This window comes from Apostichopus japonicus, chromosome 19, assembly GCF_037975245.1.
Source record: "Apostichopus japonicus isolate 1M-3 chromosome 19, ASM3797524v1, whole genome shotgun sequence".
Classification (NCBI taxonomy): Eukaryota; Metazoa; Echinodermata; class Holothuroidea; order Aspidochirotida; family Stichopodidae; genus Apostichopus; species Apostichopus japonicus.
Genome location: NC_092579.1, coordinates 6,896,732 through 6,914,740, shown reverse-complemented (window position 1 = coordinate 6,914,740; position 18,009 = coordinate 6,896,732). Strand labels below are relative to the sequence as shown.

The following is an 18,009-nucleotide window of genomic DNA, read 5'->3' as shown; positions in this document are numbered from 1 at the left end:
TTAATTTTGAAATATTTAATCACATAGCTTTTCATATAAAAAGTTTTAATTATTTTCTAAAAAATATGTTTATTCTAATTAAACATAATTAGGATTGCATTTTGTTCATTTTATATGAAAACTGTAGATAAATGATTTATCGGGAACATCTAATTTTAGTACCTGTCTGTGATCATTGAGCTGAATGGTGAACGATTTGGGAGAGCCCCGGTGTTTCAAAGAAGAAAGACGAATGTTAGAAATTTGCTCCAGACCCAAGTTTTCCGAGGGAACCTTCTTCCCCGTTTCCGTCATGAGCTATTCTGGTTGCATTCATGCGGATTCTTTCAAGAAAGAGAATGGAATAAGTTCATATCGTTTAATAATCAGCTGTTTTGTCTTGTGTAGTTCCAAAGATAGTGTGCGAAGGAAGGTGAGCTGAAGAAGAACAACGCAATAGGAATTAAGCTAGGAGAGCTTAGTAGTCAGTAGTAGTAGTAGTAGGCCCACAATGTTTCTAACAATAACAGAACGAGTGACCGATAATTTTCTAGTATTCCGAAAATTCTGACATTGACGTTTAACGTATTGCCTTGAAATATCACCGTTACCCTTACAACAGACTAGTCGCATAATAGCCAGATCATCCAACTGCAAAGCTATCTCATTCGAAACAATGAAAACAGTTTAGTTTAGGACAGAAGGGTGCATGTGATTGTTTGTAGGCTTACCTACAGTATCACTTGAATGGTAAAACTAGTTTGTACCTTGTAAATGTTTCAATTTTCATATATATAATGCCAGCCATTGTAGTATTGTTGCAAGACTGATTGGTAACACCTAGGAGAACTTTTTTTGAAGAACTGATGCCTGTCAACTTCTGCCTTCATCTCAGGTTCAACATAAACAATCAATTATACAGTGCCATATAATGCACAGTGCAATGTTTAGGGATACAACCTTTAAGCCTAATATAGCCCAACGTCTCTTGATGAATTTGTGCTATTCACTGATTAATCGATAGAAATGTACATGTTTTGAGTAGAAGATAATTTCTAGCATAGTATTCTGTGACATGTTTCAGACTTCTACAGTAATTAATAAGGTTATTAATTAGTAAATATGTGAAGTATAATCTGTATTATAAAGTTACAATACTTACGATTGCAAGGAAATGACATTAAGCCAATGGCAACTGCTGCAGCAAATATAAGTCTGCTCTTATTTCTCAATTAATAAAAGTAACAAATATTTATATTTTTGTTCAACAGGCAAGAGGAAGTGTTTGCCACACCTGTCGGAGACATCAACAAAGACTACACTCTTGTTTGCACTGTGTTTTCTTTGGTTGTTACAGTCTTGGTCACATTCACGATCATTTCAGAACAAACAAACATTATTTGGGTATGAAATGTTGTCAATGACTGAATAATATTTAACTTACTTCCTCCTCAATATGATTACTCCAATGATTGTCATTATGAACAATTGTGTAACATGATACCGCAAACTTTGTGAATAAGTTGTCAATGCTGTTTTCAGTATGATAACCTATGACCTGTTGAGACCAAAAAAAGTGGTGTCTTGAAATTATTTTAGGGAATTAATCCTTTCTTAAAGATATTTGTTTGATAAGATTCTTTTTGGAAATATTTTGTCCATAACACAATTGCTTTATCTATGGTTAAAGGGAATTTACCAAAATTTGTTTTGTTAAATCTGAACAATCTAAATAGATAGTTCATAGTACAGTGAATGCTGATATTAATTGCATATATTCCTAAAAAAAAACAGGAAATGATCTTGTTTGGTTCTTTGGAACCCCTTCTTTTTCTCCCAGGAGTGCACTTGCCAAGGTATTCTTCAAGTTTGGCATCTCTGCGTTATTTCGTCTAATCTTCTACCAGTAACAAAGAAATTATGTTGGCTGGGTGTCAAGTTTTCAAAACGTTGCCATATCAACCTACTCCATTCGTTTTGCTAAGTACAAGTGATCAATGTTATGACAAAACAAGCTCAATTTACTATTTGCGGTTTGAAATGGAACATATGCTGGGCTAGAGGTTGGTTCACTTGCATTTACAGTTTCAACTCGATGGTCAAGGATATTTGGTTTTAAAATTTTCAAAGATAGAACCAGAGGACATTATTTTTTAGTGTAAATGTACACAATAGCTGCAAAGATTGAATAAATGAACAAACTAATTATCAAAAATGTGAATCCAGTCCCATGTTGAAATGGCTAACTCCATGTGTCTTCTGTGTTACTTTTCTTTGCAAATGTTGACAGCAGACAATGGATAAATTGCACAATAAGCCACAAGTCACACTTGTGGGATTGAAAGCAAATTACCACTTTTTTGTGATTGTTCATCAAACTTCCAATGTTATTAAAATTAAGATGGCAGTTTATCAAACTAAGGCAGACTCTTAGATTTTGGCATTACATGCACCACTATTGGTGAGGCCTGCAGTCGATTTGATTGTAAACATCTCTTGGCCAAAACACTCTTGCTTAAAAGTGTTTATCACTTAATACAGGAATCAAATTGGAAATGTTCAACATTTTGGAATGTTTTCATGATTATTCATAATCTGGTAATTTGCATATATGCATAACAATATCAATGGATGATGATATATAAAAGTGTTATCTTTGCAGCTGTGGATCTTTCCTATGGTGCAGTATTCTGCTTTGCTTGCAACGACTACATTTATGATCAAGATTTTGAAGCAATTGTCAAGGAAGAAAGGTTAAAAGCTTCCAAATTTTTAGGTAAGTTTGATATCAAGGTAAATATTTGAAAGCGGAAACTGAAGTAGCAAGTTCAGTAAAATATTAAATCAAGATATAACAGTCACTGATTGATTCAATGTTTCGTTGCTGAGATAGACAGTGCAGAAATGTGGGTGGCAATCATACCACGGCAATACTGTGCCATGCAAACAGCTGTGTGTATGTTTCCTTTGAAACTGAAATGCAATGTTGTTAAAGACTTTCAATTGCACAGGAAAAAACTTGAAAGAAAGAAAGCAAAACAGGATTTAACAACGACACAAACTCTCAATGACGGAATGAGCTACAATAGTGGCAGTAAATTGTTTGTTGACTTTTCTATCATATTTGTGGATATTACTGATGACCAGTAAAAGAAAACAAAAGATGGTTCTCTTGGTCAGCTTATGTCACATATAGTTGTGTCTTTGACTCTCTTGAAGTGAAGGATCCTACGTGATATTTAAATATGGAAAACATATGCAAGAAACAAAGGGATGAATTCACGAATGCTATGGTTTTGCTTTCTGTAGGTTGTAACGGCTGGGAGTTTACCCCCTGGGAGGCTTCAAGAGCTGAAGTGAGTTTATTGAGAAGAAGTCCAAGAAGAAGAAGGGTTACTTTCAATTCAACAATAGGTACAAAAAATTAAATGTATTTTGGAATATTATAGAGACTGACAATGGTAACAATGTTAATGGAATTGGTATTAAACCTTTGTTATTCAGTTTAAATATTTAACTATTGTTATACATCTAATCAAAGCTCCTCATGAGTGTGGCATGGCAAACTTATCATTGTGTATAGCACTGGAATACTAAAATAATAAAACTGTTAATAAAACACTAATTTCTTTTTGCACCAAAAAAAAAAAGCAGAAATGGAAAACTTATTGGGAAGTTCTCTGTGAAGGAAGCAAGTTTAATAATATGAATAGCAGACAGTACTTTTTTACGTCCTGCATCAATGAGGTACTTTAACCAATGTTTGCCATGTTCACAAATATTTGAGGTGCTAAATATATTCATGGAACAAACTTGTTCTGTGTTAAGAATTATGCCCCTATAGTTAAGATTGTTAAATATAGCTTGAAGAAATGGTGAATAAACTACTGCAAGGATTTCATCTTGAAACTGAAAGAGGACTTCTTTGTAGTCACTGCCCAGAAAATGTGTCAATAATTTATGCAATACAAACAATAAAAATTGAGTTGAGTATTCCAAAGGTTAATATGAAATGGGATAGAAGCACTTGTCTCGCCTTGTGTAAACAAAAAACTTGCTTTGTTAATGGAACAGATTTAAACCTTTTTTTCTTTCACTTTGTGAGGAGTAGTTTGCTGGGTTGTGGTCATTGTCATTAATACTTTGTTTTCTTTTCTTCTTACCTCACCTTTCCCCCCACCTCCTCCCCACTCCCCCACCTTCTCCTCTTGCCAAATGAAAGGTTTAAGAGGCTTAATTAATCTAGGTAATACCTGTTTCATGAACTGCATTCTGCAAGCTCTGACTCATACACCACTGCTACGAGATTTCTTCCTGTCCGACAAGCACCAGTGCAAGAGAAAGGAAGGTAGCCACCGTTACCAGAGTAAGGGAGACCCTAAAGATCAGTGCCTTGTGTGTGAAATGTCCACAGTTTTTCAAGAGGTAAATGACTTCATTAACTTGGTAAATTACTTTTAATATGAGGCAGTTGCTATACATTGAAGAGAGTTAAGAAAAGGTGTGTAGATTTGTTCAAGTGTTGCTATGCTATGCTATGCTAAATTATGATACAGGGAAACCACATCATAGTGTGTAATCTAGTAAAGAGATAGTTTGCATTGAGTTCTACTTAACCTATCCTTGTGGGTCCTAACCCTCAGTCATTTTGGAACCTTCTTTATAGCCTAGATATTAGTCCAAGATGATATATTGTAAAAGCAGGTTGAGCCTTGTACTTGTGAGACTTGTAATGCCGATTGCATATGATATATATCGCCCCTTCTTTACAAGAGAGTGATTTTTAATGTCAATATGTGGAGCTCCCCTTAATGTGAGGTGGGGGGGGGGGTGCACGGGTCAAGGCCCCAGTAGCCACGCCCTAAAAATGGAGACAGTAAGATCTTTATTAAATATTGAAGATTATTGTGAATGAATTTGTAATTTGAAGTATAGTTGTTGGTGCTAGGATATGAATATTGTTTACCGATGATGCATAACTAAACTCGACCTCTCCCTTTACAGTTCTACTCGGGTTTGCGTTCTGTCCACATTCCTTACAAGCTGCTTCACCTTGTCTGGACGCACGCTCGTCACCTGGCGGGCTACGAACAACAAGACGCTCATGAATTTTTTATTGCAGCTCTAGATGTTCTACACAGACACTGTAAAGGTATCTATACCATCATTTTGATCAAAATTTTCTGGGTCACCCTTTGTAGTCACTCAGTGCATCACCTTTTGTGGTCCATCCTGCTGCGAGTCTGTTGTCAATGTCTTGAAACATCAGTCTCTGTCTTCCACACACATTGATAAAATGTCTTTGATAGATTCAATCCTGGCTGCCCATGTGTCCATGTTGTAGATTTAATTGTAGCTACTTTACCTGTAGCTGCTACCTGCTGTCATTCTAGAAGTCTTGATATTTCCTCATTATACCTAGTTGACTTACTTTTTGAAAACTGTTGATTGTGTTACTAACCTTTGAAATGCCTTTTTATTGTCAATTATGTATCATAACTTTTTATACTCTCCTATTTATAAATTGTATTTTATGCTATTTAAACTGGAATTAAGAAACTGAAAACTGAAAGTGTACAGTAGCCATTTGTCCTGCTACTCTTCTGTCCATCCACCTTGCTTTCATTCTAAATTGTTTAAGTGTTGTTTGTTCTAACAATCATCCTTTCACATTCACATACAAGGGTGTGTCTGTTTGCTTCGAGTGCATTTTATTCTTAATACTACAAGTATATCCCGTTCGTTTTTTTGACAGGTCACAACGGCACCTCAGGAAATAACCCAAATCGGTGCAATTGTATCATCGATCAGATTTTCACGGGAGGTCTACAATCAGATGTCATGTGTCAAGTCTGCAAGTGAGTACAGGTAGCGTCTGTATTATCCGGACACATCGGTACCGACTGGAGTCTAACAGGATATGGATGAAATCCGCGTATTGTAGTCCCCAGTTCTATACTGTAGTTTGCTGTTGTAATCATCAGTACATAATGCATGTAGTTTAAGTTTGTGAATGACATTTTTGCAGTGATGTGCTTTAGCGTTTATTCTTCTTATAGTTTTGTGCCATATTTTGCTTGCCATTTTGTAAATTTAAATCAAAACAAATATTATACAAAAACTTGACTAATTTGGTTTGCAAAAGCAATTTTCTAGAGTAAGGGGAAAGATACCAACGTTGTTTGTCACATTAATGAAACAACATGAATCATGTCAACAACAAAAATTAGAATCCAAAACCTGCTCTTAAGAGTAGATTAGAACAATATTATGACTCTCCTAATTAAGAGCATAGTCAATGGTTGAAAGTTTCCCAAACATCACCCAAACATCTCCTTAGCATGGATTTCTGGATACCCAGCAGGAATTGAATGCATAGGAACCACAAATTTGCTGTGCACTTGAATACCTCCATTATTCTTTATCACATTTGGACCTTGTTGCCCATCATTTAAAATTTTTAAATTTAAATTGAGCAATGTTCTTTTGGTGTTAGGAGTTAGACAGCTGACAAGATCAGCATTATCTTACTATAAACTGCCATTAGATTTCCATAAACTACCAAGTTTTATGTCAAGTATTATAGCATTCTTTTTAATTTGTTTTTGCAGTCCCCGTCTACTTTTGCTTTCTTTCTTTTTTTTTTTTTCTTTTTTCATTGATTTGTTTGTATTTATAGTGTTTCCTTTTTTTCAGGGGTGTCTCTATAACAGTAGATCCATTCTGGGACATATCACTCGACTTGGGTCCATCTGGAGGACAGGTGACCCCAACAGGAACACACACACCAGCTCCAGGGTCCACACCATCAGCACATCCAGATTTTAATGATAGCAACTCCTCAGGTAAATGTGCAAGTTAAGACTAGACCTATGAAACTAATGCAGGAGGAAATCACAAAGACAATTTTGTCATAAATTTCTAATATTTTGTTGCAACTATAACAGACTGAAAAGGGAAGGGACCATGAAATTGCATAATCTGTTACTAAGGTTAACCAATTTGGCACCTTGAGGTGAGCACACAGAACTGATGGAAGTCAAAGGTCAAACTATATTTTGGTCTGATCGAGTTCAAAAGTCACCATGTAAATCAAACTAGGCCAAGGTACAAAACACTGCTACACAGATTTGGACTTGTATAGAAGTTTGCTGTTTCTGCATAGTAATTTGCTATTCGATAATGCATCAATTATTCCCTATTTAAGTCTGTCTTAAAACTAACAAGTGTGAAACATCCAACTATGTGTTTTGTGCTCAGCTGTTCGTATGGATGGCAATGTAGTGTTGGCAATGTACCTTGCAATTAATCACAATGCTCAAGTTCTGTTGATTGATTCCAACATGGAATGCCAAATGAATTCATTTCAATATTTAATTTTTCTTTTCTCTTTTCAGGAAGTAGTACTAGTAGTAGCAGTTCTCAGGAGGTTGAGACCGGTCTCATGTCACCTCCAGGGTTTGAAGATGTCCCCCATTCCTTAGATGATTGTCTTAGAAGGTAGCTTTACTATTTCATGCAACACATCAACATTTATCATATTTAAGTTGTTGTTGTAGTTGTTTGTTTTTTTTGCGACATTGTTTGAAAGCATGCACAGCGGTAGCATCATGGTTAACTAGTGCATCCAGATCTCTAGTGCTAATATTGCGAAAGAATCATTATGCCTCAAAAACGAAGCAGAAATTTTATTTTATTGATATCAAAACCTGTTCAGCATACTTTTAATATAGATACAGTGCACTCGCGTTTCTACAATATTGAGGGTTAGTGTTTAACTGTCATGCCTCCTCTCACATGAACTTGTCACTGGAAGCTTTCTAATAAACCATTGAATTTGTAAGTAATTCCCTAAGCCGAGATCGATATAGAATAGAACTTGAGGAGAGAATGTAGAAGAATGCAGCTACTCACTCAATCTGATTTCTCCTTTTAACGTACTTGTTTGTCCCATTTACAGAAGATAGCAGAATGTGCATCGATGAAACATATTCTTTTAAAGGGTAGTTAAGTCCTTAATAAAAAAGATCCCTAAATAGTAAATATTGTTTGACTTTCAATGCAAGTTTATCTTTGATTTTCTCTTCTCTTGTATTTGTTCTCAATGTAAGATTCACACGTCCAGAATATCTCGGTAGCAGTGCCAAAATTAAGTGCAGCAGTTGCCAGAGCTATCAAGAATCGACAAAACAACTCACAATGAAAAAATTGCCTCTGGTTGCCTGCTTCCACCTGAAGGTGAGTGTTTCTTTAATAAACATCTTGCAACTGAAGCACACAAGGTTATTTGGAGCCTCGTTTAGTTTTCACGCTAGAGGAATAAGAGTCAAAATTCATTTCTCTGTGCGACGTCAAGATGTTATGATGTATTTGTCTCTGTTTAGCTTTGTTGTTCATTGCATAGGTCTTCATAAAATTTTTTATCATGACTGTAGTTGTACAAACCTGAACATAATGCTGCCCTCTATCAGCTAGTGGAGAATTTTTGCATGTAGTGTTTCATGTCGTCTGTCGAAATTACAAAGTAACGAGTAGCTCTCGGTTTTCATTTGACCTACTGACTCTTATTTCTCCGCAGCGTTTCGAACATTCTTCAAAGCTGAGGAAGAAGATATCATCGTTCATATCGTTTCCTCACGAGCTGGACATGACGCCGTACATGTCCACACATCGGAGAGCTAGTGGTTTACGGGAGAATGTGCAGTCCAATAGAAGACATCTTAGTGATAACAGGTGAGTGATTGCAGATTGCTCCTAAGAGTGGGTCAACATGAAAACCATGACACATTTATCCCAAACAAAAAATTCAAGTCAATACATCCCATCATCTATCCCACATTCCACCCTATCTTAAAGGCATTGAAGACTCACCCCAAACCGCGTGCCGCGCTCTGAAAAAGTTAACTTTCCGTTGCTTGCAAGTGACGTTTTGTTAGTGTCGCTACAAAATGCAGACAGTAATGAAACGTGATACCTTGTTATCTTTAGCTGGACCTGAGATGTCCATCGCTGTATCGTTTGTACACTGTGCTGTGGGTATTGACCGCAGCTGTATTTACTGACTGTACACTAGTGTCTAATGACCGATGGTAGCAAGCTGTGTGTGTATTTTCTGGGATCGATGGTGGTGTGATTGGTGTCTAACACTTCTGTTACACCTCATTCGAAACTAGGTCAGATTACCAGCATTAGACGTTTCTTTTTGCGCAAGTCTTCACACCCTTTAATGACATATGAGATGGTGTGTAGGGAAAGGTATAAAGGGGTCCATAGACTATGGATGAACAATGATTTGAAGTGCCACATGTTTAGTCCATTGGTGACTATTCATGTGCAGAATCCCCCTTCTACACCCACCTTTATATCTGCTTTGCCCTCCCCTATACTCCAGTGTCATTCCTTCCAGATTTTTTTTCATTACTTGATATATAACTTTTCATATTTTGTACACTTACCCTGTTAAAACAGTCAATTTTCTGTAATTACTTCATTTTACTTGTCAACCATGCATCATGTGAGCCCATTTTGTCTTGCAAACACAACGATAGAGCATACCTTTTTTCTTAAAGAGTACAGTTTTGTTTCGTAAAGTTACATTTGGAGGAATTGGATTGTTGTTTTTTTCCGCCCTTCTTCTCCAGACTGTACATAATTCTAACAAACAGGACCATAATGTGAGAGTTTTTACGCTTGATATCTTCTGCAGGTATTCACTCTTTGCGGTGGTTAATCACCTAGGTACTCTAGACCACGGTCACTACACATGTTACGTCCGCCAACACAGAGACCAGTGGTTTAAATGCGATGATGCAATGATAACCAGAGCAACTAAACAAGATGTCCTCCAGAGTGAAGGGTAAATTTATCCTATTTCATTCTGCATTTAAATGGCTGAATAGTTTAATCATACAGATCAGAGATTCGTTAGTGATTGCGGTAACGATGTGTAATGTCGTTAGCTGGCAGGTTTGCATTTGTAATTACAAAACAAGTTGGGAAAAGATTACAGCCTTTCTATGTGAACCTTGAACTGTTTGTTTATGATAGCTTGGACAAGCACTTTCACTGCCATTCATTTGATAGCTAGGCTGTACTACTACTGATATTGTGTATTACGGATTGTCAATAGGAGGCATGTGGGGCTGTGGACCAAATCTAACCTGCGAAAGATTTCAGTCTGGCCCACAAATAAAAAAAATATCTGTCCACAATTTAGATTTAATCTGTAGGTATAGTGAGATTGTTGTCTGGCCTCCTGCAAACAACAAATGCTTTTCCCTCGTAGAAAATTAATTGAGAAACCCTGTCATATGAATTCCTTGAAGTGAGTTTTTTTTATACTGTTCTTTAAATTTACATTTAGCTTTTTCAAGATTTACAGTTCGCTCTCTGAAGTTCACACATGCAATGATCTCTATGCTACAGATCTCTATGCTATACAGTTACAGTATACAGTTAGGCTCTAGAAAACATCGGATTCTCAATGTATTTAAAATGGAACGCTTCTTTATATTGGCGAATATTTACTCGAGACAGTTAGAAAGATACTTCTGTCATGGATGAGCCTCCGACATGATTCATCTACAATATATCGTACTTAAATGACATGCTACAGTGTATGAATAACCATCTTTGTATACTCTTTATCATTACAGATATCTACTCTTCTATCACAAGAGAATCTTGGAGTATGAATGAAGAATGTGAGGTCCAGTGGATTTTCTCCCAGAAGGCATCACACCAAGAAGTCAGCGGGCCAATGGGCTTTTGAGCTGTGGATGTATGCTGGCTATAAAATAGCCTTTCTGTGCAATCAGAAAAGCCGTACTTCTACCTATGATGTCATAATGGCACATATCATATGTGTCTGTTCATATGCATTTGTCAGTGAATCTATGACATTGCACTCAGTCTATATTTAATGATTTCTTTTCTGTTCATATTGACATGGACCCTTGTCCCCCCCTCCTTCCCCATTCCCTTCCCTTTTTTGTCTGTTTAAGCTGGATAAGTTATCTGTAGATATAAGATATCTGTAGGCATAAAAGTAAGTTGATATTCTGACATGCATACTAGCAATATTAATTTAGTAATTGTTAATAACATGATAACAAAGATTAAACACTAATCCCCCTCTCCTTTCTTCATGAGGGCCCCTCTCCTTTCTTCATGAGGGCCCCTCTCCTTTCTTCATGAGGGCCCCCTCCTTCCACCTCCCACTTGTTTTGCACCACACCTCCCCCTTGCCATTTCATCCTCGAATGAGATTGATGTGTTTGCAAGACTTTCTAAAGTCATCATGTAAATTAGAGGTACAGAGGAATGCTCCAGGGAGCGGGTTTTTCTTGGTCTCTTTAGAAAACAAGAGTTTGTATTTTTTGTTAATGAATAATAACAAAATTTCACTAGCAGAACAGTATCAGAGGTATTACACATTTCCCATAGACTGGTATATCAACCTCTTTTATCCCCATGTTATCAGTGGTCTGCTCTAGCTGCTGAGCAGAAAGTTGTCCGAAAAAACCCTTTTTTTTCTGTTCTAATTCAAAGGATGATTGCCATGCAGTAGAGTGCTGGTGTGATGTAATCACCAGTTTTACTTGTTTATTTTACCCAGACAATTGCAGAAATGATGTAGCCTATCATATCATCCATTGTTGTAATACCATCCTAACTTTTTGTACTCACTTTCCTCAAACCATTACTTTTATTTTCATTATTCTCTCATTGACAGTGTGTGAAATACTTTTAAATGCTGCATTCTTAAGTTTGCGTTATTGGATTGCCATGAGGGGTGGGGGGGGCGGGTGGTGGAGGCGTTCTTCTTTTAGCCATGTTGTAAAAATTCCCTACGTTGTTTCATAATGAAGCTGTTATCCTGTGTCTGTGTGATGTGATGCTAACTTATTGACAATTAACATAAATGATATATCATTGCAGCAATGTAGGTAACTAGCCTAAATGTCAGGGTTTGCTGTAAAGGAAATAGTCATTGAGGAATTCTGTTTAGCTACATTATGACATCTGAGTTGGGGAGTGGTCTCACCCATCGTTTTGTTTTTAACATCACCGCACAGATCACACAAGGTCATTTGGTTGCCTTGGCGACAGCTGGTCATGTATTTTAAATGCCACTAATCTCACCAGCAGTTAGCATAAAATGTCATCATCTTTTCCTGCAACATTAATGTTATCTTTGCACACATGTCTTTCTATTGATGTACTAATGTGAAGGTTGTTACAGTGTTGCATAGAGATTGTCAGTACAGTTATGTTATTAATGTGGACCAAAGACCACTTGTTCAATAGCTCACTATGTATGATTTCACATGTAATATGCTTGATGTAAAGGTAAAGTGCTTGAATGTTTTCACAAACCACAGCAAAGTATACCACTAATTTACAAAATTCATTCTTAGTCTATTTCCCTTTTTGCACCTTTTGGGTGGTAAAAGATGTCTAGTTCCTCTCAGCAAAGTGAACATTTTAATGGAAGACCAAGGCCTATCAACACTTTTAATGCTAAAGGAAACGTAGACGCAACCACATTTTGCTTATGACACTAGATCTAGGTGAACATCATTCTATTTAACAAGTTAGTAGGTCAATACCAAAGCAGATCAAACCATTTTGGAAGAGGTGAACTATGTGATAGTGTTCTGGTTATGAAACTATTTGAAAGCTTGTTGAACACTTGGTTAAAAAAATGTTACATTAGAAAATAGAAAAGAAAAAAAACATGGCAGGCAGATTGGGTTGAAGTTCTCTAGTATTTGCTGGTATTATCAGTAAGTTTCTTTAATGATATGATGCATCTGATTCTCATGAATATTTACATTGAAAGTTTTGAATATTAATAAGTTTACAATAACATGGAGGGCTTACACTTGTTATGTCTACACATTTGCTGAAGCCATTTTGTAAGGTATAAATGACTTTGCTTAATGACCCGTTTACATTACTTTTCTCTGAAATAAATTCAGCAAATATTGGAAACACTAAACAAAACAAAAAACAATGTTATGTTGGGACGTAGCTTAATGTAATATTCGATGTTTGAGACCTCAGAATCTGTGATGGATAAGTAATAACTTTTTACCCCTTCTCCCCTACCCTCCCACCTTCCCCCATCTCTAGTTTTGTGTTTATTTTACGTTTACCTATGCAATATTTTCATTTATAGAAAGCTGAGAAAAGCCACCTCAAATTAGTTAATTCCTGATTCTAATTTTTTTTTTTTGTACTTTGGTTTCTTCCTTATGTTCTTAGAAAGGCAAAAATGATCAATTACTATAAATGAAAAACGAAAAAAAAAAAAATTAAAAAAACACATAAGTTTGCATTGAAGCAACTATTACAAAATTGATAAGTAAATTTTCATTCAACAGTTACTAAATTATTTTGACTTACAATGACAGGTAGCTTTTTCCAATGTGGTTGTAGATATTGTCATATTGCACCATTGCATACAAAAATGATTTTATGGTCAAGAAAAGTTTAAGTTGCATTTATTTTTGTGAACATTAATGAATTCACATCACTCACTAATTCTTATAATATTTTTCATATTAATTTTCATCAATATGGTTAATATTACATTCAATACTGGTTAAATTCTACAAATTTGTGTTTGGTTATATAAGCCATTTTACAGGTAAACTAACTGGTTGTGTGGGGGAAGGAAAAAGCAAAGCAAAAAACAGTATCAACAAAATAAAATGTATTGGGTGTAAATAATTTGTTTCTGATTACTGTGATGGTTTGTCAAATGTTACAGGGAAGGGAAAAGTTTTGTAGAGAAAGCAAAAGAATAGCTATCAGGATAAATACACCAGCTGCCTTCATGATGGTTGAGTTTTAAAACAGGGGCACAACCATATATATTACTAAGGGGCTTCAGCCCCTCCCTACCCCGAGCATAAAATCAGCCCCTCTGACAGACAGAATATTCCCCAAATATTCCTAGCTTACCAGACAAATATAACATGAAACGGTTGAAAATCCAAACATCGTTTCCAAAGATGCTAACTTATAGCACTGTGTTGCATTTAGCATGAAGCGTAAGGAGTTAGAATTTTGGGAACAACAACAACACTCTGTCAAACTTAAGTTTGTGTTAGTCAATAGAAAGAGTCGCTGGGGATGATCAAGAATGAAATGAAAATAAGTCTAAAATCAAGTATGGTTTATGTAACCGTATAGCAAGCTGGCAACAGTGCGAGAAGACTAAGGGGATTAATACTTCAAACTAAGGTTAATATCAAATAAGGTGTGATGGGATTTTCAAGATTAGCGATGCTTGGCAATATGAGGAGTGTAGGCGGGGGGGGGGGGGGGGGGGGGGGGGGTTGAGGGTGAGAAGAAAATATCCTTGGCCCAAATGCAGGAGTCCACCTGTGCTTCATTTTCAAAGGTGGGGGCATCTTGTTGCAATGTTATTCGTTCTTTCACAGAACACACTCTGTGTTTGTGTACCCATTACCATATTCGGTGTTTGTTGATGGCAAGCTAAACTATTATGCCAGATGGTAAGTGTATTAGTTCATTGGGTGAGGGGTGTGTTCATATATTCTATCCCCTAGTCATTTATTTACTTGAGATTGTGTGTATGTTAATGAGGATTGTCACTTATTATTACACAATATTTTGTGTGTGTAATTGTATATGAATGTGATATGTTAATATGCACAATTAGTTGTACTTGTTAGATATCCACTGCTCTATTACAATGAATTAAAAGTTCAGGGCCAAATATTATTAAGTCGTCATATAGAACATTTTTGGAATGTGTAATGAAAAACAGTGAGTAATTCTGCAATGTGTAATTTAGGCTATACCTGTAAACGGAATATTGATACCAAAGACAAATTTAATTTCATTCTCTGTTTGTCTTTACAAACAAACAAGTTGCACTTTTCTCTCTGTATGTGTTTGTGTGTGTTTGTGATTGTGTTTGTAGGTATCAATGTTTAGGAATATTTCCTTTCTGCAAAATAAAAATAAAAACAACCAGTATTATTAGTTGGAATTGGAATCAATAAGTTGTTTCAAACTATTTGCTCTTCTGCTTCGCAGAGATATTTCTTCTTTTTGACACATAAAAATAATAAAGCAGAAATAAAAAGTACACTGAACAAAGTTCATATTGTCTATGTTTTTGTATTTGTTTTTTTTTAATAATCTTGCATTACAGAGTGATAAGGATCTTCTTTTCCGAATAAACTTGCACTAAAATAAGTCTCACATAGTTACTTCAAATGCACTAAGTGTAAATCGGCTTCATTATATATATATTGTTTGTCCCTCAAAAAATTCAATACCAAGCATTCAATACCAAGCATTAAATACCTAGCATTATATAACTAGCATTCAATACCAAGCATTCAATACAAAGCATTTAATACCAAGCATTCAATACAAAGCATTCAATACCAAGGATTCAATACCAAGCATTAAATACAAAGCATTAAATACCTAGCATTAAATACCTAGCATTCAATACCAAGCATTCAATACCTAGCATTCAATACCAAGCATTCAATACAAAGCATTTAATACCAAGCATTAAATACCTAGCATTCAATACCTAGCATTCATTACCAAGCATTAAATACCTAGCATTATATACCTAGCATTCAATACCAAGCATTCAATACCAAGCATTCAATATCAAGCATTCAATACAAAGCATTCAATACCAAGCATTCAAGACCAAGCATTCAATACCAAGCATTCATTACCAAGCATTAAATACCTAGCATTATATACCTAGCATTCAATACCAAGCATTCAATACAAAGCATTCAATACCAAGCATTCAATATCAAGCAATCAATACCAAGAATTAAATACCTAGCATTCAATACCTAGCATTCAATACCAAGCATTCAATACAAAGCATTCAATACCAAGCATTCAAGACCAAGCATTCAATACCAAGCATTCAATACCTAACATTCAATACCAAGCATTCAATACAAAGCATTAAATACCTAGCATTTAGTACCTAGCATTCAATATCAAGCATTAAATACAAAGCCTTCAATACAAAGCCTTCAATACCAAGCTTTCAATACCAAGCGTTCAATACCAAGCAGTCAATGCCAAGCATTCAATACCTAGCATTCAATACCAAGCATTGTGATATAATCGTCTGAATTACCAACAATGATTAAGAAAAGTTGTTTTGGTTTAATACCCTAAGTGAAACAGAATTGCACAATAATCGGCCAGAATAGATATGAAACTAATAACTTTTCACAGAATTTTTTTTTTAATGTGAACCAACTTTCCTTTCACAGAAACAAAGTTTTTTTTTATCTTACTTAATACCTGTGACCAATATAAAGTTATCACTGATGAAAAGTACTAATATTGCAAAGTTAAGTCACCTCAAACTTGGAGATGACAGATGTGTCTATTTATATTTAGACTCTGTCCCCCCCCCTCCCCCCCCCCCCCCCATTGACGACATTATGATATAAGCCTAGTCTGCTCACCAAACAATGTTCATTGCATTACCTTTGTGGAACAAAGAAATATTCTGCAATGAAATAATTGGTCAACATCAGTATCATCCCTCCCCCCCCCCTCACCCTCACTCCTGCTGAAACTTCAACAAGCATGTTACCACCACAGTAAGAGTACTTATCCATTTGGAGATATTTCATTGTCTATTTCAGAAATCTTCAAATAAGTTCAAGCAATGTAAAGTATCAGAGTCTCAAGAGGAGAAGTACTGAAAAAGTAATGAAAATTTCTAGCAATGTTTAGAAATGATCAAATTTGAGGCCCATAGTGATGAAATTTAATAAGTCCTTCAATAGCATCGCTCAGATAGTTGTAACTACATAGATCTCTTGAGTAGCTTGAGAGTACAGTAACCCAGGGGGGTAGTAGCCGGGGGGGAGAACTGGGGGAACGTGCCTCCACTTTTTGGAAGCTTCCTACCCCCCCTGCAGTAACCCAATCATGCGTAAATATTACACGTTTGGTCACGGTCATTCATATTTCAGAAAGACATTCTGCTAGAATCCAAACACCTGTATCGTGTTTTGGTTCTTCCATCTATCGTTCGACTAATCTCAGTGAATCCTTTTTTGTTTTTTCGTATTGCAACTTTGACCCATAGAACTTCTTTAGTGGTAAAACTATTAACGTACATCATTTGAATATACACAGTATTCAAGAAGCAGAAATATGTACTCCTAACAAAAGAGTACTCAAACAAATATGGACTTTTAAGTATTTGTTGAACTATACACGTACACACCATTAGACAATAAACCAGCGCCTGGAAGCAACACAAATGCAAATAATTGCAACGCAGAGATAATTACTCAATTCGTAACTGAGAAAACCCCGACCAGGAAAACAGAGTTAATGGTTGAGAGTATAAACAATACATCTATGAAATCATAGGCAGATGATAAAGTATTTATGTCACTACAAAATTGCTACATTGGGCAAAAACCTAAGCTAAGCTGAAAACCGTTGTCAACTTTTACTGGCAGCAGGGAATTGTTGTCTCCATCTAGATGAGAGATTGCTGGTGACTTGATGTGCACTTAAGATGAAACCACGAGATAACGGAAAAAGGGGGTACCCAATTCCACTCCCTGATGATGATGATGATGTATCATCTTTCCCCTCCTCTTGAGACAACCAAGCCGCGACTCGAGATGTCAATCTAAGGAAAGTTAAGAAACAAATAACTTAATTTCTCTAACCCTGCAACATAATTGTTTCTCATTCCACCCACCCACCCACTTCTTAGTAAGCAGCGATTCAAGCTAACAAAGTGTGGCTGAACTCTGCTGAAGCCTGTTAAAGAATGGAGAGAAATGTTCCCTCTCCCAGATTATAAAATAAAAGTTGAGCCAGCATTTCAACATCACAAACCTGTAGAAGCTCACAATCATTACCCAAACATGGGAACAAGAAAATATACTGGAGAAGTTCATAGGGTCAGAAGAGAACATTAAAAAAAGCTGGGAATTTGTGCACTTATCTCTCTTTCAAAGTGTAATC

General features: G+C 36.0%; 2 protein-coding genes across 3 annotated transcripts in view; one reads left to right on the top strand and one right to left on the bottom strand.

Moving 5' to 3' along the window:
* Nucleotides 1–169: 169 nt before the first annotated feature.
* LOC139959610 (ubiquitin carboxyl-terminal hydrolase 22-like) lies at nucleotides 170–15,129 on the top strand. The gene is made up of 13 exons (XM_071957344.1): nucleotides 170–412; nucleotides 1,251–1,383; nucleotides 2,642–2,755; nucleotides 3,289–3,393; nucleotides 4,202–4,404; nucleotides 4,984–5,131; nucleotides 5,735–5,837; nucleotides 6,676–6,824; nucleotides 7,377–7,479; nucleotides 8,091–8,217; nucleotides 8,558–8,712; nucleotides 9,686–9,835; nucleotides 10,635–15,129. Exons 1-13 carry the CDS (start codon nucleotides 185–187, stop codon nucleotides 10,675–10,677), a joined length of 1,761 nt encoding a protein of 586 aa, XP_071813445.1. The 5' UTR covers nucleotides 170–184; the 3' UTR covers nucleotides 10,678–15,129.
* The window catches only part of LOC139959608 ((E3-independent) E2 ubiquitin-conjugating enzyme UBE2O-like), a 26,696-nt gene continuing 23,604 nt past the window's right edge, over nucleotides 14,918–18,009 (bottom strand). For both annotated transcript variants that reach the window (XM_071957342.1, XM_071957343.1), the window contains one exon: nucleotides 14,918–17,668. In XM_071957342.1, coding sequence (XP_071813443.1) covers nucleotides 17,476–17,668 — 193 coding nt within the window. In that variant the 3' untranslated portion in view covers nucleotides 14,918–17,475. The remainder of the gene's footprint in view (nucleotides 17,669–18,009) is intronic.